The following is a 26,089-nucleotide window of genomic DNA, read 5'->3' as shown; positions in this document are numbered from 1 at the left end:
GACATTGCTAATCAATTGCACCCATGCACGGCAGACATTTCTAATTGACCACAGCCCTCCTCTTGCAGAGCCTGGGTGCAGCTTCAGATTCTGCAATGCTGTGCTGTAGGCAGGCCCCAGGTGGTCACAGCTGATAACTGATGACTTCTCTGGACCATATAATTCCTCAGGTTCCTAACACAAAAGGAGGTCTTATGTTTCCCAACTCCGATTTCCCAGGCAGGGAAAACTGAAGCTGAGAGGATGGAGACTGGAAAGCTGAGAGGGAGCTGTGAGAGGCAAGCCCAGGGAGCCCAGGTGTCCCCACCATGTCTGGTGAGAGACTTGAGCTGATCAGGGTCACCTTGAGTAGAGTCAGGGTCACCTTATGCCAGGTGCAGATGGAGGGATGGGCCAGCGGTCACTGTGTGTCATGCTCAGTGTGCATCCGAGTGTGGATCTTGGGAGAGGAGACAAAGAGGAAGCAGCTGGTGGCAGGGGTGGTGGTCAGATTGCAGGAGGGGCCTGGGTCAGATTCAGGAGACAGGAGCAGCACCAGCTGGGGACCAGGCAGCCGCTGGGGTCCAGGAGAACCATCAGGTGCGGAGCGGGAAGCAGGAGGCAGCCAGGAGCCAGGGCAGATCTGGTGGGTAAGAGAAAAAGGAGGAGAGGTGGCGGGGGAGCCTTCCAGCCTCTCATGTTTCCTCTTTGTTGAACTAGATTTGTTCCTTTGCTTCCCCCGTTCCCCCAATTCCCATCTCTTATTCGAAGCAACTTTCAGGGCCTGCATATCCGAAGTAAATTATGGTGGAAAGTGTAGGCCCAGATCTAGGAAGAATCACCCACCACTGTCCTCCTCACTACTGACAGCTGAAAAAAAAGACCAAGGAGGACAGTAAGAAGGGGCAAGAGAACCAATACTTCCACTCTACACATTGTGCCAGCATGGCCTGGGCGTCGTCTCTCATCACCCGGAAACAACCTCGAGAAGCAGGTGCTTTATTCCCCATTTTGCCGATTAGGAAACAGGCCCAGGGAGGTGGAGAAACGCAGCTGATGGTTGGTAGCACCAGGATTCAAACTCAGGTACATCTGACTCCAGAGCTTTCGGCCCTTAGCATATGGAAGGCTACGGAGGGGATAATTATACTGATAGGAAAATACCTAGTAAAATTTCATTCTCAGCTTCCTGGCATCAACTTAGGGGGGAAAAAGATGTCACGATCCATGACTGTGATTGTGGGAGAAAAAGCAAAGCCCTCTGATAGCTTGGCAGGTAGATGGGGCAGAACGGTGGCCAGGAGAGGAGGCTGAGGGCGATGCTTTTTGGTGAGGCTGAGGTGGTCTTATCCCCTCCTCCTCCTCTGTAACTGGGCCCCTCCTGCTGCCTCCACCCTCCAAGCTGGTCCAGTGTCCCTCTGGGCCAGCATTTCACTGGTTGCCCCCACTGCCACCCTGGTGACCCCTGTGCCACAGACCTGACACCATCACTCGTATTCCTGCTCAGCCTCCTCCTCCGTCTGCCTGTCCCCACGGCCGCCTGCCCCTCTGATCTTTCCACCTCTGAGCCCTGCCAGGCTGATCTGGCTAAGGGTCATATCTGGCCACACCACATCCTTGCTAAACCTCCAGTGACCCACTGTCATTTTCAGGATAATGGCTGAGGTCCTTAATGTGATCCTCCATGACTTGGGGGACTTTGGGGAGGTCCCATCGGCTCTTATGCCTCAGTTGCCCCATCTATGAATTGGGCAGGCAGATTGGATGATTTCTAAGTGCTCTCCTAGCCCTGACATTCTGTGGGTGTCACATGGAATATGGCTTGAGGCCTGGACTACATCTATTTCACGTCAGGTGTTGGTGCTGGGGTTGGGGGGTGGGGATGAGAGTAGGGACTGCAACTGACTCATTTGCCTGGCACCAGCTGATCCTGGGTTTGAAGTAGCCCTGCCACCCAAACAATCTGCCCTCAGGTTCCTATGCATCCCTCAGAACCCCACTCAAGCATCTCTGCTTCTGGCAGGCCCTCTGATTTGCCCCCAAGTAGAGTTTATTACTTCCTCCTCCTGTCCCCCTCCTGAGCTACCCCTGTTATAACGAACTGTTGTGCCGTGAGTCAGACCCTGGGCTAGATTCTGGGGATCTAAGGGTGATACTAATAGCTTTGGAAGAACATCAGATAGAGCCCGTTAGCTCAAGCCTTTAGTCAGAAAAGCCAGGCACAAGAACAGTCTGAAAGGACCTTCGAATTGGGGAAGGAGGGTGGAATGTTGGGTTACGCTTTAGCAAGGCGGCTCAGCTGGAACTCAGCTAGTTTTGGATATAGTCGATTGAGGATGGTGTTTGGAAGAGAGAGGAATTGTTCTTGCAGATTAGCAGCCACGATTGAACAATTTGGGCTTTATCAACAGGCAGTGGGGGGTGGACAGCTTTGGGGTCAAGGATCTGTGAGAGCCACTGTAGAATGTTCTCGGTCCTTCAAAGTCTGCAGGTATTGAGTACTTAGATGCGTCAGGCTCTGTTCTAAGCACATAGATCCTTCCATTCGCTAGAAGGATCCTTAACTCACTGGATCCTTAAACAAATGCCATGAGGGAGGTACTATTCTTAGCCCATTTTATAGCTGAGCCTATGGCTCAGAGTGGTCAAGTGACTTGCCCTCGATCACACAGCTAGAATGCAGTGGAGCAAGGAGTTGAACCCAGGCAATATTTAGTACCCACAGGGCACAGCTCCTTATAGCTCCAAAGGGTGTGAGCCCCTGGTATCTCACACAATCACACAGTGACCTAACAAAACAGAAATGACAGAGGTTCTGAGTCCTGTTCCTCAGTTGAGGCCCGGAGGCCCTGAGCGGATGGTGGTGCCATGTCCCGGGCCACACAGTGCATTCAGTAGTGGGGGAGGGAGTGTTGATTAAATGTGAGCTCACCACCAGCACCTGTGACGGGCCTGGGACATCCCCTAGGCTGACTTGCTTAGAGATATTTTCCACCACCAGGGCTATGACACACTTGAGGCTCCCATCACAGAGCCTGGCAGAAAGTGAGGCAGGAAGCGCTGAGTGGTGAGAGACGCAGGTCGGGTAGTAGAGGGGGAGTGCCCGGTCTATGATTCCAGGAAGCCAGGATGCAGAGGGAGGGAGGAGCGGAGCTGGCAGACAATGTCTCATCTCCCGTTCCTCTATGTGCCTGGCCTCATACTGGGCACTGGCCACAGAGAGGAGGCCGGCTACTGCTCGGTCCACAGTCTCTAGCCTTGTCTGGGAGGGAGTGACTCTGGGGGACACACACAAGTAGACCAGCTGATCACAGCCCTCCCTCGCTGTGGAGGAATTGTGGAATGCTGTGTGGGGCTTTAGCAAGACAGGCTGAGCCAGAGTTCAGCTGGTTTTGGATAGTTGGTTGAGGATCGTTCTTAGAAGAGGAAGGAATTGTTCATTCATTCATTTATTCATTCAACAGACATTTAGGAGGGCCTAGTATGTGCAAGCCATGGTGTTGGAGATCCAGCAGTGAACAAAGCCCCCTTTGTTCTACCCTTTCAGACTTTGTGACCGCCTTGGGGCAGTGTGGTGTAGTGGTGATAGTACTAACTCTGAGGCCCCACAGCCTGGGTTAAGTACTGGCCCTGCTGCCTATCAGCTGTGACTTTGGACAAATACCTAAGCTTCTCTATGCCTCAGTTTTCTCATCTGTAAAAGGGGACAATACCAGGACTGTTGTGAGGATGAAAGAAATAATTGAACATGGCAGGGTGTGGTGGCTCGCACCCGTAATCCGGCACTTAGGGAGGTCCAGTTGGGAGGATCCCTTGAACCCAGGAGTTCAAGACCAGGCTGGCCAACATGGTGAGACCTTGTGTCTACAAAAAACATACACAAAAAATTAGCCAGGCATGGTGGTACACACCTGTAGTCCCAGCTGCTAGGGAGGCTGAGGTGGGAAAATCCCTTGAGCATGGGAGATTGAGGCAGCAGAGAGCAGTGATTGTGCCACTGCACTCCAGCCTGGGCAACAGAGTGAGATCCTGTTACAAAAAAAGAAGTAAGTGAATGTAAAGTACTTAGGAGAGAAGAGCTAGCCATGGGAGAGACAGACAGGCACAGGGAAGTGACCAGGCAGCCCAGGGACCACAGACGTGGAAGCTGCTGACTTGCTGGCTGGCCTTTTGGATACTCTGTTGCTGTGTCGGTGATGGCTGTTAGGGGCAGGGGATGAGCTGGACACCGGCAGGCTGGGTGTCTCTTGACACCTCCCTGCCCTTTCCAACCTCTTATCCCTGACAGCTCATCTCCCTCAAGTACCTAGGTAGATCTTGGGGGATGGTGGTTTGGGATAAGGCCCAAATCTATGATGACAAGATTCTAGGAGGTGTGACAAACACTGAAGGAAATCTATGAGGTCTTCTTCCTACCTCTCAAATCCAGCTGTGCTGGCTGCCACCAGCCTAGTTCAGGGCCAAGGACATTGTGTCCCTCCCAATTCTGTACCACTTGGCCCCTTTGAGCCTCAGTCTCTTCATCTAAAATGGGATGAAGTGAAATTTCAAAGGCCGGGTGTGGTAGCTCACGTCTGTAATCCCAGCACTTTGGGAGGCTGAGGCAGGTGGATCACCTGAGGTTAGGAGTTTGAGACCAGCCTGACTAACATGGTGAAACCCCATCTCTACTAAAAATACAAAAAAATTAGCTGGGCATGGTGGCCTGCACCTGTAGCCCCATCTACTCAGGAAGCTGAGATAGGAGAATTGCTTGAACCTGGGAGGCAGAGGCTGTAGTGAGCTGAGATTGCACCACTGCACTCCAGCCTGGGCAACAGAGTGAGACTGTCTCAAAAAAAAAAAAAAAAAAAGAAAAGAAAAAGAAAAAGAAATGAAATTTCAATGTTTGGTAGCCTACCTTGTGCCCAACAACTACTACTCATTCATTCTAATCTATTTATTGAGCTTCTACTATGTGCACTGGACTGTTCATATTGGACATTTCAGTTTGAGATAACTGGGATTGCTTGGAACGGCTTGATGGGCAATCCCAGTGTTTGGGTGGGTGGCCGGCTGTTCCCGGCCAATGGTTCAGTGATTCTCGTAACAGTGGGTGTAGGAGAGCACCTGTTACAGTGTCAGTCCGAGCAATCAGCCAGGAACAGTACATGTTGGCGAGAGAATTCTATTGCTTGTAATTTATGCAAATATGAAACTAACAATGAAACCTTTGCGCTGGGATCCCAAACTCAGATGCTGACAGGGGCTGGGGTTTCGGTAGATATTAGCCGCAGTGATGAAATGCTGACAGTGCACACCCAGTAGATGCGGGCCCCGTTCTGAGTTCCTCACACAGATTCTCTCCATCTTCACTACACTTGGGCTTATTGTCTCATTTGCTATATGAGGAAATGAAGGCCCAGTAAAATCAAATACCTTGTAGCTCAAGGGCCTGTGGCTAATAACTGGTGGAGCCAGGACTCAAATCCAGACTCCTGACTCTAGTATCTGTTTTTAACCCATGCAGGGTGATACAATAGGGAGTGGTGGGGTCTGTGTCAAACCAAAATTGCTCCAGGGCAGCCACGGCTGATTGTTGCCATGTTGGGTGCTGGCTAGACTGTCTACTTTTTTTTTTTTTTTTTTTTTTGAGACAGAGTTTCACTCTTGTTGCCCAGGCTGGAGTGCAATGGCATGATCTCAGCTCACTGCAACCTCTGCCTCCCGGGTTCAAGCGATTCTCCTGCCTCAGCCTCCCGAGTAGCTAAAAATACAGGCATACACCACCAAGCCTGGCTAATTTGGTATTTTCAGTAGAGACGGAGTTTATTCATGTTAGTCAGGCTGGTCTCGAACTCCCAACCTCAGGTGATCCGCCCACCTCCGCCTCCCAAAGTGCTGGGATTATAGGCCTGAGCCACCGCGCCCGGCCCGATCTTCTATATTTTTAAGAGAAGCTGAAAATTCAGTTTATCCTGCAAAGTGTCCTTATTTTTAAATATTAGCCACTCATCTTTTAAAAACAGAAAATGGGCAAGTCAAGCAAAATGTGTCTGCACTGTAGAAAGGGAGGGAGAAAGGAAAACCATCCTGCGGGATTTGTTGTAAAGATCACTTCTTCCCGACCCCGGCTGTGCTGGCTGCTCCGTGCCCCCATCCCCTGCTCTCTGAGCTCAGCTGCAACTCTCTCCAGGTCACGATCCTCGGTGACCCATCCATTACCGAATCCCAGCACCTGCCACAGGATGTTTGTTGAATGGATGTGTAGGTTGGTAAATGGGCAAAGGGGAGGAAGGAAAAAGGAAAAGGAGAAAGGAAGGAAGGAAAGGTGGGAGGGGCAGTTACACAGAGGCTCTGAGAACCTGGAATGAGAGGTTCTGAGAAACCAACGTGGAGGGAAGAAGGGACAGAGCCGACAGCTATCAGGCGCTCTCTCGGGCCCACCAAGTCAACAGCTGTCTGATGACACAGATGACTAAGGAGAATAGAGACACTCGGGGAACGTGAGTGAGTGCTGGGGTCTTCTCATGAAAGGGCAGCAGGAAACCGCCTCCTTGGGGAAGTTTGGGTGCCTATGACCTTGGACAGCGCCCCCCTCCAAGGGCAAGAGCTAGTCCCACAGACTGGACTGTCTTTAGAGGAGGCTCTGCCTGCAACGTTTTGAGCCAAAAAACACAAAAATTGAAAATTGCCATTTGTGTCCTTTGGAAATTTTTGTTAACTCTCTGCCTAAAGCCTTACCTATATGGAAATGAGTAATATTGTTGGTTTTAGTTTTTGGAATGCATTTTTGGACAGTATACTGGGAAGAGTACAGGCTGGGAATCAGGTCACCTGGGTTCCAGTCCCAACCCTGCCTCAGCATTGTTGTGCAACCTTGGGTAGTCTCCACCCACTCTCTGGGTCTGGCTCCCTAAAATAGTTTGGCTGTGTCCACACCCAAATCTCATTTCAAATCGTAGCTTCCATCATTCCCACGTGTAGCGGAAGGGACCAGGTGGAAGGTAATTGAATCATGGGGGCAGGTTTTTCCTGTGCTGTTCTTGTGATAGTGAGTAAGTCTCACGAGATCTGATGGTTTTATAAAGGGCAGTTCCCCTGCACACACTCTTGCCTGCCACCATGTAAGATGTGCCCTTACTCCTCCTTTGCCTTCCGCCGTGATTGCGAGGCCTCCACAGCCGTGTGGAACTGTGAGGCCATTAAACTTCTTTTTCTTTATGAATTACCCAGTCTTGGGTATTTTTTCATAACAGCATGAAAATGAACTAATACAGCCCCCCCCGTCTGTTCTGGGAGCCCCACCTACTACAATCCCACAGTGGAGGAGAAGGTCAGGCTGAGTGATACACGCAGAGTTTCCATTCTGTGTCCCCAAGATGGCTTGAAGCAGCCCCTCCCAAACCCCAAACCCCTTATCAGCATCTGTACCCCGATCGCCCATCTGGGAAAGAAGCGACCGGCCTGCCAGGGCCTGGTGGTGAGTTTGTCTCAGCGGCATCTTCAGACAGAGGCCAGAGGCCAGTACCCAGGGCAGAGACAGAGGGCGAGGGCTCAGGAGTGGTGGTGTGGGCAGTGGGCAGGAACACAGAGACAGGAGAAAGTGTCACTGGGAAGGACAACTGGCTCTGAGGCCAGAGGGTCCTGAGCTTGAATCCAGCTCCTAGCGCTTCCTGACTGTGTAACCTCGAGCAAATTGCTGCCCTGAACCTCCACTTTCTCACCTCTAAAATGGGGTGAAGTGACCATTTTTCTTATTGGAGATCAGGCCTATCCCGGGTCTGGTTAGCTGTATTGTAAGCCATAGAGTATTCTAAGCCTTAGAACCCCTAAATCCCTGTACAGATGGAGGAGGACAAGCCACGGAGCTGGGGACTCCTGAGAGGTCTCACACCTGTCGGTGACAGGCCATTCCGGTGGATGCTTATTCCTCCAAGCACATAAGAGCATCTCAATGTATTTCTGAGGGTCCTGTCCTCCACCGGGTGCTGTGACATGGGAAGCTGAGGACAGGAGGCACCACGGCCAAGTGCCTGCCAAGCATCTGTCCCACTGTCTGTCTCCCTAGGCTTGGCAGCTTTCTTCAAGGGCAGCAACTGAGACTTGTTCTATTTCTTTTACATCCTTTTTCTTGTTCTTTCTTTTTTCTTTTCTTTTTTTTTGGAGATGGAGTCTTGCTCTGTCACCCAGGCTGGAGTAGGGTGGTGGATCTTGGCTCACTGTGGCCTCTGACTTCCAGGTTCAAGCGATTCTCCTGCCTCAGCCCCCCGAGTAGCTGGGACTGTAGGCGCCCACCACCATGCGTGGCTAATTTTTTTGTATGTTTAGTAGAGATGGAGTTTCGCTGTGTTAGCCAGGATGGGCTCGATCTCCTGACCTCATGATCTACCTGCCTCTGCCTCCCAAAGTGCTGGGATTACAAGCATGAGCCACCGTGCCCCGCCCCTTCTCTTTTATCCTTGTCTGAAATCAAAGTTTTGGCTGGCTCATTCCCTCCCTGAAGGCTCTAGAAAAAAATTCTTCCTTGCTGCTTCCCAAACTCCTTAAAGTTTTATTTATTTAGAGACAGGGTCTTGCCCAGGTTGGAGTGCAGTGGCAGGAGCACAGCTCACTGCAGCCTCAACTTCCTGGGCTCAAGTGATCCTCTCCCCTCAGCCTCCCGAGTAGCTGGGACGACAGTTACATGCTGCCACACTTGGCTAATGTTTGCATTTTTGTAGAGACTGGGTCTTGCTATGTTGCCCAGGCTGGTCTTGAACTCCTGGGCTCAAATATTCCTCCCACCTTGGCCTCCCAAAGTGCTGGGATTACAGGCATGAGCCACCTTGCCCAGACTCCTTATCCTTTCTATGTTATTTTTCTTGTTCTCTTTTGTGGCTGAGTTGAGGCTCAACACCAGATCAATGAATGAACAAGGGAATTGCTGTAGGGACACCGTGCATTGGAAACAGATGGGAGAGGTGGCCTCTGGGGACCCTGCCTGGGTGGCCTCAGAAAAGTCTCATCTATTGAGCAGTTCAGGCTTTAGAGGCCTGTGGGAGGTGGAAGGAAGCAGGTCATAACTGATTTTGGGGGAGGAGAGTAAGGATGGTGGTAGCTCAGGTGTAGAGAGAGGACACGCTTCAGAAGTGACTTGAGGACTCAGGGTCACGTGGAACCTTTGGGACACTTGTCCACAGCATTGTCAACAGCCAGCCTGCCCCTGCCTGCCTCACCCTGCTTAGTAAGGGCTGGATCGTGTCAGCCCAAAAGATAAATTGAAGACCTAACCCCTTTACCCATGAGTGTGACCTTATTTGGAAATAGGCTCTTTGCAGATGTGAAGAAGATGAGGTCGTTAGGATGGACCCTAATCCAGCATGGCTGGTTCCTTTTAAGCAGAGGAGAAGAGGCACGGAGACACACACAGGGAGAAAGCCATGAGATGGCAGAGGCAGAGTTTGGAGTGATGTTGTCACAAGCCAAGGCACACCAGGGATCGCCAGCAACCACCAAAGCCGGGAAGAGGCAAGAAAGATCCTCCCTTGGAGACTTCAGGGAGGGTATGTGGCCCTGCTGCCCCCTTGAGTTTGGACTCCCTGCCTCCAGAACTGGGAGAGAATAAGTGTCTGGTTTTTGTTGTTGTTGTTGTTGTTGTTGTTGTTGTTGTTGAGATGGAGTCTCACTCTGTCACCAGGGCTGGAGTGCAGCAGCTTGATCTCAGCTCACTGCAACCTCCGCCTCCCAGGTTAAAGTGATTCTCCTACCTCAGCCTCCCAAGTACCTGGGATTACAGGTGCCTGCCACTATGCCCAGCTAATTTTTTGTATTTTTAGTAGAGATGGGGTTTCACCATGTTGGCCAGCCTGGTCTCGATCTCCTGACCTCGTGATTTGCCCGCCTTGGCCTTCCAAAGTGCCGGGATTACAGGCGTGAGCCACCGTGCCCAGCCTTGTGTGTTGTTTTGAGCCACCCTATTGGTGGCAGTTTGTTTTGGCAGCCCTGGGAAGCTCATACCCTACCCTGGAGCCCAGAAAAGCCCCATGCTTCCAGCCACCGTCTAGACAGCGTCTGGCTGGGGCACACGGAGCCCGCCCCTCAGCTCCTCACCACAGACCCTGGGCCTCCCCTGCGGGTTTCAGAGAGAGGTTCGGCTCAGCAAAGAGTGGAGAAGGTGGTGAGGTATTTCCCACAGAAGCCTCCTTGAGCTCTGAGACGTGGCTAGCCCACAGGACAGGAGGATGAGGAGACGGTGGCCCTCCCACTATCTGATCCCTTCCTCCCACCCAGAATAGTACCGTCAGTTCTTGTACTAGGACTGAACAGTGGCCCCTCAAAATTCATGCCTACACATAACCTGTGAATATGACCTTATTTGGAAATAGGGTCTTTGCAGATGTAAGCAAGTTAAAATGGGGTCCTGCTGGTTTCGGGTGGGGTGCAAATCCATGATGACTGATGTCTTTGTAAAGTGTGTGCAATGGAACACCGAGACACACACACAAGGAAGAAGCTCGTGTTATGATGGAGGCTGAGATTGGAGCATTACACCTCCAAGCCGGGAAACACCAAGAATTGCCAGAGGACCGAAAGCTAGGAAGAGACAAGGAAGGATTTCTTTTTTTCCCCTAGAGCCTCTGGAGAGGGAATGAGCCTACCAACACTTTGATTTCAGACATCTGGCCTCAGAGCTATGAAGGAACAAATCCCTGTTGTTTTAAGCCACCCAGTTTGGGGTCATCTGTTATGGCAGCCCCTGGAAACAGTGACACCTCTCCATCAAAAAGACCAGACTGGAGTCCATGTTCCACCTCCAGTGGGCTGTGGGACCCGGGGCAGGTCAACTTCTCCTCTCAGATCCTCAGTGTCCTCTTCTGCTAAGTGGAGACGCATATTCCCACTCTGAAGCCTAGATTTGTGGCATCTGTGATCGACTGTGTGGCGGGCCTAGCTGCCAAAATCCTTACTGTGTTATCATCAAAGTGAGTGAACAAATGACTGTTCACTCAACAAATGTTTATTCTTCCTGTGTGCCAGGCACTGTTCTAGGCTAAGCGTGTTGAGGGAGCGGGACTGACAAGTTGCAGACTGAGAAATCTTCACGGAACGCACAGTGAAAAGGGGGTGGGGAGAATAGGGAAAGAAACAAGTAGACCCCAAACTGGAAAATTTCGCAGAACAAGTGCTGTGACTCACGGGTTTGTACATAAGAGCTAGGTTGTTGCGTTCTTGCTTCTAGGGCTTTCTCTGAGTTCAGACAAGGTTACCCCCAAGCCTGCCCTGCCGGAGCGTCCACTCCATGGCTTAAGGCATCACATTTCCTGAAGGCTCCTGATAAAAATACAGATATCTTGGCTCTTCAGTCTCTTCAATGGACAATGAGTGAGCGCCTGCTGTGTGCAGGTCACAGGAACAGGCTTTACGCAGCATTTACCCAGTACCAGTGCAATGGGCATCATATTCGTTGGCTAGGGCTGCCTTCACAAGACACTACCACCGGGGGGCTTGAACAACGGAAATGTGTCTCACAGTTCTGGGGGCTGGAGTCCAAGATCCGGGTGTCGGCAGTTTTGGTTCCTTCTGAAGGTGTGAGGAAGAGTGTTCTGGGCCTCTCTCTCTCAGTGTCTGGTGTCTTTCTGGCAATCACTGGGGTTCTGTGACTTGTAGAAGCATCGCCACGCTCTGCCTTTACCTTCATGGCATTCTCTCTGCATGCATGTGTCTCTGCCTCTAAATTTCCCCTTTGGATAAGGACACCAATCATATGGACAAGGAGCCCACCATTTTTTTTTTTTTTTTTTTGGTCTACAACAGCCCCGCTTTATTACCCACAGTCCATAGGCCATGAGGTGGTAGCTTGGGGACGTCTTGTGGATCATCAACAGGTGGAGGGACTGGGACTTCGGCCGGGTCTGCCCACTCTCCAGTACCCAGCTGGATCTTGGTCACCTGAGTGTGGTGGGCACACCGAGGCCTGCTCTGCCCTGTCCTGCTGGGTCAGGTCTGTGTTCCTCGCCGTCCGGCCCCCACCATGTCCAGCCTCCAAGCCTCCCCTCATCCCCTCACCAGGCCTCCCGGAGGCTTCACTGTCCTTGGGGATCAAAGAGGTTGAGGCCCAGTGTTAGTTAGGAATGCAGATTCCCAGAGCAACAAGGCTTCCGTGCCATCTGTGTGAACGCATCTCTTTGCCAAGAGAACAAGAGTGTCCCTTGTTGACAGAGGAAATCTCTGAGTCATTGGCACGCTGTCCCCCACCCTCATGGCTCTCTGGGACCCTTGTCCGTGCTTTTCTCTTCTCTTCTTTCCTTTCCTCTTCTTTTCTCTTTCTTTTCAACCAGGGTCTTGCTCTGTCACCCAGGCTGAAGTGCGGCAGCACAGTCATGGCTCACTGCAGCCTCCAACTCCAGGGCTCAAGTGATACTCCCACCTCAGCCTCCCTAGTAGCTGGATCTGCAGGTGTGTACCACCACACCCAGCTAATTAAAATTTGGGTTTTTTTGTACAGACAGGGTCTCATTATGTTGAGTAGGCTGGTCTCAAACTCCTGGGCTGAAGGGATCCTCCTGCCTTGGCGTCACAAAGTGCTAGAATTATAGGTGTGGGGGTAAGCCACCGCTTACAGCCACGTCTGTGCTTTCAAACACCTCTCTCAGCATTTTGCTGCTGCCTGCTTAGTGCCAGCCCCTCCCCCCAGGCCATGTCGGATCGATGGCCAGGTGGCCGCCAAGTCTAGAGGACACTGATTGTGCAAGGTCTGCTTTTCATACTGTCAGGCTAGCAGCCTGCCTGGGTTGGGGGCCTGGGCCTCTTGACCTCCCAAAGGACAGGATGGGGCACAGAGGCTGGGCTCGGGGTGTCTTCACCCCCTACACACACACACACTATCCCTGCTCTGTCCCAAGCACCTGTCCCTCGGGAAGTTTGCAAGGTGGGGGCCAGGGCCTGGGAAGAGGGGAGGTTGTGGGGAGGAGGGAGAGTTGCTGGGGCCGGGACGAGGGACAGTGGGCAGGCCTATGGTGTTCGGTCTCAGGGTCAGGGTTAGGCCCATGGGCAGGGGCCAGGGCTCTGGGAAGGGCTACGGAGCAGGAGAAGGTGAGGAAAGGTGTCCCCTAACCCAGAATCCTAACCAGCCCCACAGTGCTCCCTACTGCCCTGGCTCAGTGCTGGCCCTGCCTGGAAATGGTGCTGTACTAAGCTCATGCCCAGCCCCCATGGGCATGTGCCTTCACACCTCAGGACACATTGGTGCCCCCCACGCACATGTCAGAGAGGTCCCTGCCTACTGCCACAGGCCCCCTTAGGGAGCACATGCCAGAGAGCATGGGACATCTATGTGCTCGAGACATGCGTGAGGGGCCACACAGGTAGGCACCACACACATGCAACCTGTCTTTGCCTGGACTTCAGTGCACAAGCAGACCTGGCCCTGACACACCAGCGTGTCACCATGAGAAGAGGAGAACCCCTCTCTGGGCGCCCCCCACAGTTCTGGGCCTTTGCACACATTGTTTCTAGTTCATCAAGAAGGGGCAATTTTTTTTCATTCAACAGATAGAAGAACCACAGCTTAGAAGTCAGGGAATCTGCCTAGGTTCCTGCAACTTAAAGGGGGCCAGGTAGGGCTGAAAACTTGCGGTCATGGCAAAACCTGGGCGCAGGGCCGTGTGCCATCCCAGCCAATCCATAAGCATCTCACACTTCACACCCGCTGCACATGCCACACACATGCCTCACACTCCACACACATGCCTCACATTCCACACATGCCTCATGCTCCACACACGCCTCACACTACACACACAAATCACACTCCACACACACGCCTCACATTCCACACACATGCTTCCCACTCAACACACACCTCAAACTCCACACATGCCTCACACTCCACACACACCTCACACTCCAAACACATGGCTCACACTTCACACCTCACACTCCACACACATGCTCACACTCCACACATGCCTTACACTCCACACACGCCTCACACTACACACACACCTGACACTACACACACACCTCACACTCCACACATATGCCTCACACTAAATACACCACCTCATGCTAAACACATGCCTCACACTCCACACACGCCTCACACTAAACACACGCCTCGGCCGGGCGCGGTGGCTCACGCCTGTAATCCCAGCACTTTGGGAGGCCGAGACGGGTGGATCACGAGGTCAGGAGATCGAGACCATCCTGGCTAACACCGTGAAACCCCCGTCTCTACTAAAAAATACAAAAAACTAGCCGGGCGAGGTGGGGCCTGTAGTCCCAGCTACTCAGGAGGCTGAGGCAGGAGAATGACGTAAACCCAGGAGGCGGAGCTTGCAGTGAGCTCAGATCCAGCCACTGCACTCCAGCCTGGGCGATAGAGCGAGACTCTGTCTCAAAAAAAAAAAAAAAAAAAAAACACACACACGCCTCACACTCCACACACACACACACCTCACACTAAATGCATGCCTCAGACTCCACACAAACCTCACATTCCACACACACTTCACACTCCACACACATGCCTCATACTAAATACACTGCCTCACACTCCACACACACCTCACACTCAACACATGGCTTACTCTCCACACACACCTCACACTCCACACACGTGTCACACTCCACACACACCTCACACTAAACACACACCTCACACTCCACACACATACCTCACACTCCACACACATGCCTCACACTCCACACATGCCTCACACTCCACTTACATGCTTCATACCCCGCCTTCACCACCATTCCACACTCATCTCACACCTCACACTCCACACACATGCCTCAGACTAATATAACACTCCACCTACACACATTGCCTCCATTACACACGTCACACCCCTTACACCTCAATTCCACACACATCCACACTCACACTCCACACACAATCTCACACCCACACTTTCAACACTCACATACCACCTCTACACTTCACACATGCCTCACACTCCACACAAACTCTCGCCTAACGGCACACACCGCACATTCCACACCCATCACATGCTTCATACTCCATGCATATTCATCGTTACACACACCTTCATACTCCACAACCACATCTCACATCCTTACATTCCTTATACAACTTCAAACTACCACATATTTCACACCTCCACACACACTTGTAATTCCACACACACCCACTACTCCACATACACCTCAAAACTCCACACATTCCTTAACTCCACACACTCACACCCACACACATGCCTCACCTACAACAAGACTCCATCTCACATCCACACATGCTCACATCAACAATCACTCATCATTCCACATTCCACAACATGCTTCCATCCATACCCACTTCATACTCCATAAAACTCACACTCCACAACATGCCACACTCCACACACACTACCAAATTCCACATCCCACATGCTTCATACTCCATCATGTTTCAAACCATCATACATTTGCTTCCAATCCCATACACATTCATCACTCCACACATGCTCACACTACACACACCTCACACGTATACAGCAACACCTCAAACTATGCCACACCTCATACTAAGACATCATATCCCTCATACTCCACACATGCCTCACACTACACACCACACAGCGTCACACAACACATACACACCTCACACAAACACATGCCTCATACTTCACACACACGGGTGAGCATGGCAACACACACACATACACACACCTGCACACACCTCTCATGCTCCACAGCAACACCTCACGAGTCAATAGTATACCTCATAGCACACACAGTCCTTACACTGCACATTCCCAGGCACACACACTGCACACACATACACAGTCACGCACACCCCACCCCACACCATACCACCTTAACAGGACACACCCCACACAAAATCTTATACTGCCACTCACAATCCCACTTCACACACACAACACACACACACATCATACACATTCTACACATACAAATTCCAGACTCTCTCTCACACACACACTCTGGGACCCATATGCCCACAGCACACAGCATCTCAGGTGTGCACCCCGCATTCCGGCCTCAGGATGTACACTCACTGAAAGTCAGCCTTGTCTGAGACAGACGCCCACCAGTCTGCACGCACCCTAGAAAGCCCTGGCTCCCATCCAACACTTTGGCACACATATGGCTCAAAGCCATCTCCACAGCAACGCTGTTCCATAGAACAACAACGCAGGTCACACTTGTGAGTTAACCTCTCTAATAGCCACATGCAACAAGGGGTGTGGTGGCCCACGCCTGTAATCCCAGCTACTCGGGAGGCCGAAGCAGGAGGATCATGTGAGCCCAGAAGCTCCAGACCAGCCTGGCAACCCAATGAGACCCTGTCTCTGAAAAAAAAAAAAAAAAAAAAAAAAAAAAAAAAAAAAAAAAAACAGTGAAGACAGGCAGATGAAAATTGATTTTAATAAATCATTTTATTTATCCCATGATCGCCAAAGTGTTATTTCAATATGCAATCAGTATAAAAATTGTTACTGTATTGGTTGACATCCTGTTTGCACTTGGCCTTGGAAACCTCGTGTGCATCTCCCCCATGCAGCTTTTCTCAGTTCAGACTGGCTCAGGAGCCGCGGGTGACCAGCAGCTACCGTCATGGACAGCACAGGGCTACGGAACCAGGTAGGAATTCATGCTGCGTGTGGTGGTAATCATGCCTGTAATCCTAGCATTTTGGGAGGCCGAGGTGGGTGGGATCACCTGAGGTCATGAGTTCAAGACCAGCATGGCCAACATGGTGAAACCCTGTCTCTACTAAAAATATAAAAATTAGCCGGGCATGGTGGTGGGCGCCTGTAATCCCAGTTACTCGGGAGACTGAGGCAGGAGAATTGCTTGAAGCTGGGGAAGTGGAGGTTGCAGTGAGCTGAAATCGTACCACTGCACTCTAGCCTGGTTAACAGAGTGAGACTCTATCCACCCCCTCCGCAAAAAAAAAGAAAAAAAAAAAAAGAACAAGGTAGGAATTCAAATAAACAGAAAATAGCATCAAACCCCACCCCTGCCTCTCCTTTCTCCTCTCCAGTCCCCAGAGTACATGGGCCTAGCCTCCTTTACTCTCTGTCACACCTGTAGCTCCTTTAGTCTCTCCCGTCCAGTTAAGCACCTGGACTTACCTGTGTGAGCCCCTGCACTCACCTGCACTGGGCTCTGTATAGTCCCCAGTCCTTGACCGCCCCTACCTCATGCTCTTGGGGACCAGGGGCTGTAACCAGGCAGGCATGTGACCAGGCAACAGGCCTCGGGGGAGAGCTCAGATCTCCTGCACCTGCCTGCCAGCCTCTGGGGTGCCCATGGGCGGGGGGATGGGGCGGGCCGGCCCTGCCTTCTCCTGCCTCCTGCCTGTTTACCTGTCCTTAGTCACAGCGCCGTCCTGGACCCAGCAGGAGGAGCCCCATGAAGCCTTGGGCCACAGGCCACAGGGGACAAGGGCCAGACACCCTGGCCATGGCTCTAGGCCATTGATCCAGCCCGGGCTGGCCCAGTGGGGGTGGGGAGGCCTTGGCCTGGACAAACAAAGGCTCCTGAGGCCTGCGTGCAGGCCCAGCACCTATCCGCCACTCCCAAAGGTAAGCGGGGGCCTCCAGAACAGGGGACCAGGATCTATAAATGACTTAGTGACAGTGTCCACCCTAAGAGCTGGGCCTGGCTCCCTGGGGCCTGAGTCACCTACCCTTCTCCAAGGCCAGGCCTGCAGGGCCTCATCGGCCAGAGGGTGATCAGTGAGCAGAAGGTGAGGGGCCCACAGAGCTGGGGAGGGGAGGGACCATGCAGGGTGACACCAGGTGTGTGGACAGGCACAGCATCAGTGCTGGGTGGTTGGTGGCCTGGGATTCAGGCGGCAGGGACGGGAGGAAGGCAGAGGCCACCCTACCCCTGGCTCGCAGGACTGGACGTGCTGCCCCCTCCATACCTGGTACCCCACCTGGGCCTTCTGGTGTAGGAGACAGGCCCAGAGCCCCACATTGCACCTGTGTACTGACCTAAGCCCAGGACCTTGGGTTCGAAGGCTCAGAGTTGGCGTGTATGTGTGTGTGTGTTCGTGTGTGTGTTCGTGTGTGTGTGTGTTCGTGTGTGTGTTCGTGTGTGTGTGTAGGAAGGGCGTGCATCTGTGAATTTTTGTGTCATGAACAGATGTACATATATCCCTCGCGTGTCTCCATCTGTGTACATCTGTGGGTCTGTGAATGTGTTTATATGTGTGGAAGGGAACCCCGCCCAGTCCCCCACACTCTCAGGTCTCTGGGGCCTAATGACTTCACTGAAAGATGCCCCTATGGCCCTAGACCAGACTCCCCGCTCTGCTCTGCTCTGCCCTGGCTAAGGGACCACAGGTAAGTCATGTTACTGTTCTCTACCTCAGTTTCCCCAGCCATTAAACAGAGTCAGCAAAGCACGCACCCCAAGCTGTTGGAGGCTGCAGTGGAGTTTGCAGCGCCGCCCAGCGTGGGGCTGGCACATGGTAGGAGTTCACACGCAGTGGTTGAATACAGATCTGCATTGCTGGGGAGTGGCGGCCCCGCCCCAAGGAGCTCAGCCTCCAGCAGGCAGACTCAAGACCCGCCAATGGCCAGAAGGGCAGGAGGGAGTGAAGAGCAGGTGCCAGGGTGGGGTCCAGGTGCTCAGAGCTGCGGGACTGCTTCAGGCCCCTGCAGCAATTGGAGCACAGTCCCTGCTTCCAGGAGCTCAATGTGAGGGGCAGAGAGAGTGCCCATAGGTGAACCGCACATCGCGAGGGGTAGCTGCTCCTTCTAGGGCACTCTGGGAGAGCTGCAAAGAGATGAGGTCTGAGCGGAGGTGACACGGGCTGCCTGAGAGCTGGCCAGGCTGGGAGGTGGGGGCCCAGGCAGAAGGAAGAGTGTGGGGATGCCTGGCCATGAACAAGCACTGACAGGGCTCAAGGTCCAGGAGGGCTCTTGGTGCTGGCTGGCTGCTCTTAATCCGTAAATGTTTGCTACCATCCCATTGTTAAAATTTCGTACCAAGGGAAGGAAGTCCAGTGTCCCCGGGGTGCGACAGGGAGAAGAGAGGGTGAGAAAAAAGGAGGCAGGAGAAGGTGGCCAGGCCACATATGCACACAGCACCTTGGAGTTCCGTGGGGAGGAAGGAGCTGGGACCTTGTCATTCATTTGTTCAACAATTACTGAGTGTCCGCTGAGTACCAGACTCTGCTCTCACGCAGCTTACAGACAGGGAGGAGACAGATAAACGACGTATTTGCATATCAGGCAATTTAGCCCTCAGTAATTGCTATAAAGAAAAATGCAGGAGAGACAGGGGAGTGCCCAGGGAAGGCCTCTCTGGAAAGGTGACATCTGACACCTTGGAGCAGGTAAAGGAGGGAGCCATGAGGCAAGCAGAAAGGAAAGCATCCCAGGCTCAGCAAGGAGCAAACTCCCATTCAGCGAAGAGGACAGGAAAACCTAGCCCCTGGGCCTTTTGGGACTGAGTTCTAGTTGGATGGAAGCCGTGGGAGGCTCATGGCACATAGTGACAAGACAGGGCACATAGTGACAAGACGCAGTGTTTTTTTCTATTTTTAGTAGAGACGGGGTTTCACCTTGTTAGCCAGGATGGTCTTGATCTCCTGACCTGGTGATCCGCCCGCCTTGGCCTCCCAAAGTGCTAGGATTACAGGCGTGAGCCACTGCGCCCGGCCTGGGTGGGAAGTCATGATGAGCCTGGGGGAATTAATTTCCCACCATTTGGACCATGGCTTGGGTTTTTACAGAGGGTTTCCTGAAAATGAGCCCCTCTGTGCTGCTCAAGTCCTCCCAGATGGATGCGAGGGGTATTTAGAGGGAGGCAAAATCTGCATAGAGAAGGAGGCCTGGCTTGGAGGATGAGAGGGGAGGGGAGGCCCACGAAGCACTTCACCCTGAGCCTCTTTGGGGCTCCTCTAATGGACCCATGACCTTCTCTGAGCCTCAGTTTCCCTCTCTTTACACTGATTATCTGAGAGGTAGTAGGGCACCAGGGATACTGTGAACATTTGAGGAAGTGGGCAGGGCTCTCCCACCCATTGCCCATTGCCGGACATTTACCATTTACCATTCCCTGGCCTTGGCCCCATAAAAGCCAGTAGGGCCCATCCCACATGTGGGAATATCCTAGCTTAGGGTGTGGAGGGGGGTGCCATGCCCAATGAGGGTCCCCTGCAGTCCCTCCCTTCCTTGTATCTGATGGGGACCGCTCAACAGAGTCACTGTGGCTGGACACCAAAGACCCTTAGCTGGGAAGGATGCCAAGGGGAGCTGGAGGGAGCCGGGAAGCTGGGAGAAGGGCCAGGACCCTTCATATCCACCCGGGAGGATTTTGAGCATCACTAAAGAGCTGCATTTTTGGAAACCCACTTTGTAAAACCCCAAGACACAGCCCAAAGGAAGCCCCCGCCTGCGTCTGGAGTGCATTTTATTTTTTTAATGGTTTGTTTGTTTGTTTGTTTTTGATCAGAGTCTTGCTCTGTCACCCAGGCTGGAGTACAATGGCATGATCTTGGCTCACTGCAACCTCCCTTGCCCGGGTTCAAGTGATTCTCCTGCCTCAGCCTCCCGAGTAGCTGGGATTACAGGCGCCCACCACCATGCCCGGCTAATTTTTGTATTTTTCATAGTGATAGGGTTTCACCATATGGGCCAGGCTGATCTCGAACTCCTGACCTCAGGTGATCCACCCACCTCAGCCTCCCAAAGCGTTGGGATTACAGGCTTGAGCCACCGCGCCCGGCCCTGGGGTGCATTTCAAAGCTACTCAGTATTTGTGCATATAGTAAGAGGAGATGAACTTCCCAGTAGTGTGGAGCCCTTGCTCTCCCGGTGGGTGGGTCAAAGGCTTTCTCTGTACTGTGGGGAAACCTGCCTGAAAGGCCAAATACATTGGGATATTTGCTTCAAAGCCTCTCAAAATAGAGTTGGAACCCTGGAACATGGAGAGGGGTGACATTCAGTTGCTGTTTAATCATGATTTGTTAATTAACATCTCATTTATGGGCGGCATCTTAGATTAGTGGAAAAAGCAAGGAGTCAGACATCCAGACTCAACCTCTACTTTCCTGCTGTGTGACCTTGGGCAAGTGGCTTAGCCTCTCTGGGCTTCATGGTTTTTTTTTTTTTAATCTGTAAAATGCATCTGGGACTGAATGCCAGGTATTCAAATCACATTGGAAAAATGGGGCTAGGAAAAGCCCTAGACTGCGTTATTGCTAGAACACTCTGGGTCTCAGTTTCCTCATCTGTTCAATGGGTGCAGGACTGGAGGTTTAAGTGAGATAATGCAGGTGAAGTACCCACGTGGTGTGGGCTTGAGGAAGAAAACATGGGACAATGGTTCCATATCCCTGGGTGACCTGAAAATTAAGCGTGAAATGTCTCATGAGGGTACGAAATGAATATTAGTTTTTGTTCCCTTCCTCTGCTGCGAGAGTTTAAGAGTAGAAAGGTGAGAGAGACGGTACTCTGTGAAGGAAGGCAGGTCCCTGGCCCAGCACAGTGCCAGCTCAGGGGATTCTGGGGCAGGGGCTAAGTGCATGGGCTGTGTGGGCATGGTGGGAAGCTCTGCGAACCAGAACCAGGAGCAAGAAACAGCATTCCTTGCGTGGAAGGGAAATGAGGGCAAGAGGTCCAACGCCTGCAGAAGTCTGTACCCCATGTACTTCAGTTCTGTCTGTGGGTGCAGCCTCTAGGGAGGTGGGCGTTCAGGCACTGAGACCTCCGTCTGTCCTCTGACCATAGGAAAGCCAGTGGGAAGCAAAGGTGGGGTTCCTGAGCCACACGCAGTCCAGCTCTGGTGCCTGCCCTCTGGGGTGAGCTGCCCTGAGATGCACTTCGCTCCTCTGTGAACTGTCTCGGCACCCACTTCCGGTCACTACCGCCTGATGTTGTTACTCTTCCACTCCAAAAGGCAGGGAAGACCTGCTTCTGTACCCCACCAGTGCTCAGCAGAGGCTCCCTTGCAAATGCGAAGCTGATTCCAACTTCGGTCTGTTTCTCTGGCAGGATGCCCGTGGCCAAGGCCCCCCAGGTGGCTGGCGGGCAGGGGGACGGAGGTGATGGCGAGGAAGCAGAGCCGGAGGGGATGTTCAAGGCCCGTGAGGACTCCAAGAGAAAAGCCCGGGGCTACCTCCGCCTGGCGCCCCTGTGGCTGACCCTGGTTGTGCTGACTTCGGTGGGGGTGCTACTCTGGTATTTCCTAGGTAACGTCGTGGGACCGCCTGGGAGAGGCACCTGGGGTGGACTTAGTAGCAGGCACAGCAGGACAGAACTGGGTTCCAGGCTCAGCCATGCTTAGCATGTTGCTGTGTGACCTTGGGCAAGTCACTTCTCCTCTCTGGGTTTCCTCCCTGTCCTGCCAGCTGGAGATGCTGTCAGACCCTGGCTCCGGGTCCTATGGCTCAGGCCTGCTTCCCGCTTGGGCAAAGTGCCCCAAGGCTCCCTACCAGGTGGGGAAAGTGGGCTCTCCTAGTACTCAGTTCTTGTGAACCAACCATCCCCCAGAGCATAAACGTTGCCTTCCCTTGCCTACAGTCCTCCTGGGTTGCCCCTGAGGCTTGGAGCCAATCCAGTCCTAAAGAAGGAGGCCCAGAGGCACTCATGGTGCCTGGTACCAATTAGTGCCTCTGCTCACTTGAGCCCAGCCTGGGTTCTCCTCTAGGGTGGGGACCACAGCTCTATCCCCTCTGGGTCTCCAGGGTCCAGCATGAATGGGGGAATGGAGCGGGCAGCTGGAGAGCAGCTAGCCTTGGGGGCCTCTCCCATGTCCTTAATTATGGCTGGCCCCTCCCTGATCTCACAGCCCTCAGTCAGTGCCCTGGTGCTTGGGGAGCAACTGGTCTGTGCTCTGGGCCCATTCATCCAGGGTTCTATTCATTCATTCATTGAATAAATGCTCTTGAGCATCTATTATCTTTCTCTAAGATTGATGGAGTCTGTCCTCTTCCTTCTGCCTTTGACAGTGGGAAGTAATGCAGAAACCAAACTAGACGGTACCTATACACTGTACACTGTAGAAGACCCATTCATTCGTTTATTTATTTAGTGTCAAGCACCTCCTGTGTGCCAGGTACTGGGGTCAGCCCCTGTCCTTGTGATTTAGCCAAGGCGTCAGACCTGACACTTCCGCTAAAGCATAGCATGTGCTGGGACAGAGAAAGCTGAGGCCTGGGAGGCAGGGACAATCCAGCTGCCTGCGTGATCAGAGGCATCCCATTAAACATCCTGCAAAGGTTAGCTAGTGCTTTTACTGGCCGAATCTCCTGGTGGAATTCCAGGCCTATTGAAAGCAACCTGGGGACCAAACTTGCAGCAGTGGAGAGAAATCCACGTAGGCCTAGATCCAAGGGGGTCAGGGTTGGTGATGTCTGGAACCAGCCTCTGGGAGTGACGCTGTTGGCAACCCCAGGTCTGACATGGGCCTGCTTGCAGTGACTTACAGTGATTCTACCCAGAGTTGAGCAACGCAGGCAGTAGACGCTGTGTGCATTTCACCACCGGCAAGAAGCCAGTGCCCCAGATAGCACTAGCACAGAGCTGTGGGGGCCTCCTCAGGTATCGGGCTAATTGGTCTTCAGGGTAAACCACGGGGCACTGGGCTGGAAGGGCAGGAACTCACCTGCCAATTATTTCTCTTTGCAGAGGAGTTTAATTCCCCCTGATTATGCTCCTGGGGTAAATCATCGAGGTTTAGTAGAAACCTTGTTTCTACTAAAAATACAAAAACTAGCCAGGCATGGTGGCATGCACCTGTAATCCCAGCTACTCAGGAGGCTGAGGCAGGAGAATTGCTTGAATCCGGGAGGTGGAGGTTGCAGTGAGCTGAGATTGCACCATTGCACTCCAGCCTGGGCAACAAGAGTGAAACTCCGTCTCAAAAACAAACAAAACAAACCAAAACCAAAACAAAACACCTCCCATTCCTCCCATCTTACCCAGGGTGAAAGCCCGAGTCCTCCCAGGCCTGGCAAGCCCTACCTGGCCTCTCCCCTTCCCAATCTCATACCCTCCTGCTGTCCCGTTGCTCACTCTTTGCTGCTCCTGAAACACACCAGGCCTTTGCACTTGCCCCTGCCTGTGATACTCTTTCCACAGATGTACCTCACCTTCTTCCCTGACCTCCATACTGCAACCCGCCCCATGCCCTGGTTTCCACCGCACTGATCACCTCTAACCTGTTATACACTATGTGTGGTTTACTGTCTGATTCCTTGCTAGTCTGCAAGCTATTAAGGGCAGTTTTTTCTTGATTGTTCTGTTCGTTGTTTTGCTCATATAGTCCCAAGTGCTTTGGCTCAGTTCCTACACATAGCAGGCTCTCAGGAAGTATTTGTTGAGTGGATAAATAGGGGTGTAAACCAGGGCTATGAGTCTACCCTCTTCACTTCAGCCAAAATAGTCTTTGCAAAACAGAAGTATGATGACATCATTCCTGATTTTAAACCTTTGACGGTTTCCCTTGTTCTTCGGGTAAAGACCCAATGGGCCCTGCCCTGTGGAGGTCCCAGCTCCTTGCCACCCCTCCCCATTTCTGATTGCTCCAGTCAAACAGGCTTTCAGCCCGGGTCCTCACCATGGTCCCCGTGCCACCAGCCCTGTGCCCCATGCTGCTCCCTCTGCTTGAAGGTACTTCTCTCCCTCTTCTCTTACCAATTTATGGTTTCCCCATCCCTACATAACAGCTGGAGGGTCACTCCACTGTGGCCCAGGCTGAGTGTCCTCGTCACGTCCCCTCAACAGCACTGAGTGGCACTGCTCCCTGATGGCACTGTTCACAGATGGGTGCTGCGTGCTGTGTGTTTGCCAGCACCACGCCTCTCTTACCCACCACTCTCAGCTTCACGAGGGGAGACACATCTGTCTTGGTTAACTAGCGTACCCCTTGTAGTCGGTGCTTGGCACACACCTGTGGGATCCCTGGATGACCTCATGAGTGGAAGGATGCCTAGTGGTGCTGACCCACAGCCTTGGCCTCCTGGGCCTATGTGGATTTCCTGGCTTTCCTGTCATTGGTGTCCTGGACTGCTCACTGTGTCACCCTCTCCCTGGGAACCTGTAGGACACCATTCATCTGGGAGCCTCTCACCTTCCTGGCACCGTGCAACCAGTTTGTCATCCAATAAACTTTGGATGACCATGATGACAATGGCAGTAACAAAGATGATGATGATGACGATGATGGTTCTGTGGAGACCCAAGACACTGAGGCTGAGCGGAGGGTGTGGGTGGCAGGAGAAGGCATGGAAGAGACAGGAGCCTTTCCCATCCGCTTCCTCCGTTAACACTGCTGGTTCCTTCCTGGGCAGGGTACAAGGCGGAGGTGACGGTCAGCCAGGTGTACTCAGGCAGCCTGCGTGTGCTCAATCGCCACTTCTCCCAGGATCTTACCCGCCGGGAATCTAGTGCCTTCCGCAGTGAAACCGCCAAAGCCCAGAAGATGGTAGGAAAGGATTTGGGGGATGAGAGGGAGGGAATGTGGGGGTGAAACGAGAGCGGTGGGGTCTGATCAATGGAGCCAGTTGGTCAACCCATCTGGAGCACTCACGGGGACCACAGCCCTGCTCCAGGCACCATGGAAGCAGATGAAGTTGAGGGTGATGGGAAAGTTAGGTGATGGGAAAGTTAGCAGACGCTTGAGTCAGTCGCACTCGGATTAGATCCTGATCATGCCTCTTACCAGGGGTGGAGCATGACCTTGGGAAAGCTCCCGCAGTGCAGCTGACACTGTCGAGGGCCCGCTCCCGCCCTTCCGTTACAGGACGGTGGCCCACTCCTGCCCCTCCATTACAGGACGGTGGCGCACTCCTTCCCCTCCGTTACAGGACGGTGGCTCACTACACAGAGGCTGGTCTACTGCCTGCCACTCTCAGGCTGCAGGATCAGTGCCCAGCAAGGCAGGCCAGAAGTGCCAGGGAGTTATTCCCAGGAACACCCCTGAGCCGTGAGCGCTGGAGTGGGTGGATCAATACCACAGCTTCTTTGGCCCTGGCTGGGGGAACGGTTCAGAGAGTGTTCCAGGCTGCCTCCCAGAGATGCCCTGCTGGGCTAAGCTCAGATGCTTTTAGCTCTACACTGCACATTCATGGCCCTGTGTTGGTTGCCCACTTTCCAGTCTCTCCTTCCCAACTACTGTTTCCCAGAATCACCTCCACATAAACCACTTGCCCCACCTTGTC

The 26,089-nt window shown here is 52.8% G+C and overlaps 1 protein-coding gene across 2 annotated transcripts in view; it reads left to right on the top strand.

The window, feature by feature from the left end:
* The first annotated feature begins 17,338 nt into the window (after positions 1–17,338).
* The window catches only part of TMPRSS6 (transmembrane serine protease 6), a 39,977-nt gene continuing 31,226 nt past the window's right edge, over positions 17,339–26,089 (top strand). Inside the window, exons 1-3 of one of the 2 annotated variants that reach the window (XM_017848093.1) lie at positions 17,339–17,495; positions 21,921–22,117; positions 25,220–25,353. In XM_017848093.1, the coding sequence (XP_017703582.1) occupies positions 21,922–22,117; positions 25,220–25,353 (330 nt within the window). In that variant the 5' untranslated portion in view covers positions 17,339–17,495; position 21,921. Of the gene's footprint in view, positions 17,496–21,917; positions 22,118–25,219; positions 25,354–26,089 lie in introns of those variants that run through there. The other variant, XM_017848103.1, reaches the window with a different exon arrangement.

The sequence above is a fragment of the Rhinopithecus bieti genome, unplaced genomic scaffold (assembly GCF_001698545.2).
Source record: "Rhinopithecus bieti isolate Rb0 unplaced genomic scaffold, ASM169854v2 scaffold_2408, whole genome shotgun sequence".
NCBI classification, from domain to species: Eukaryota; Metazoa; Chordata; class Mammalia; order Primates; family Cercopithecidae; genus Rhinopithecus; species Rhinopithecus bieti.
This window is presented reverse-complemented; position numbering and strand designations above follow the sequence as displayed.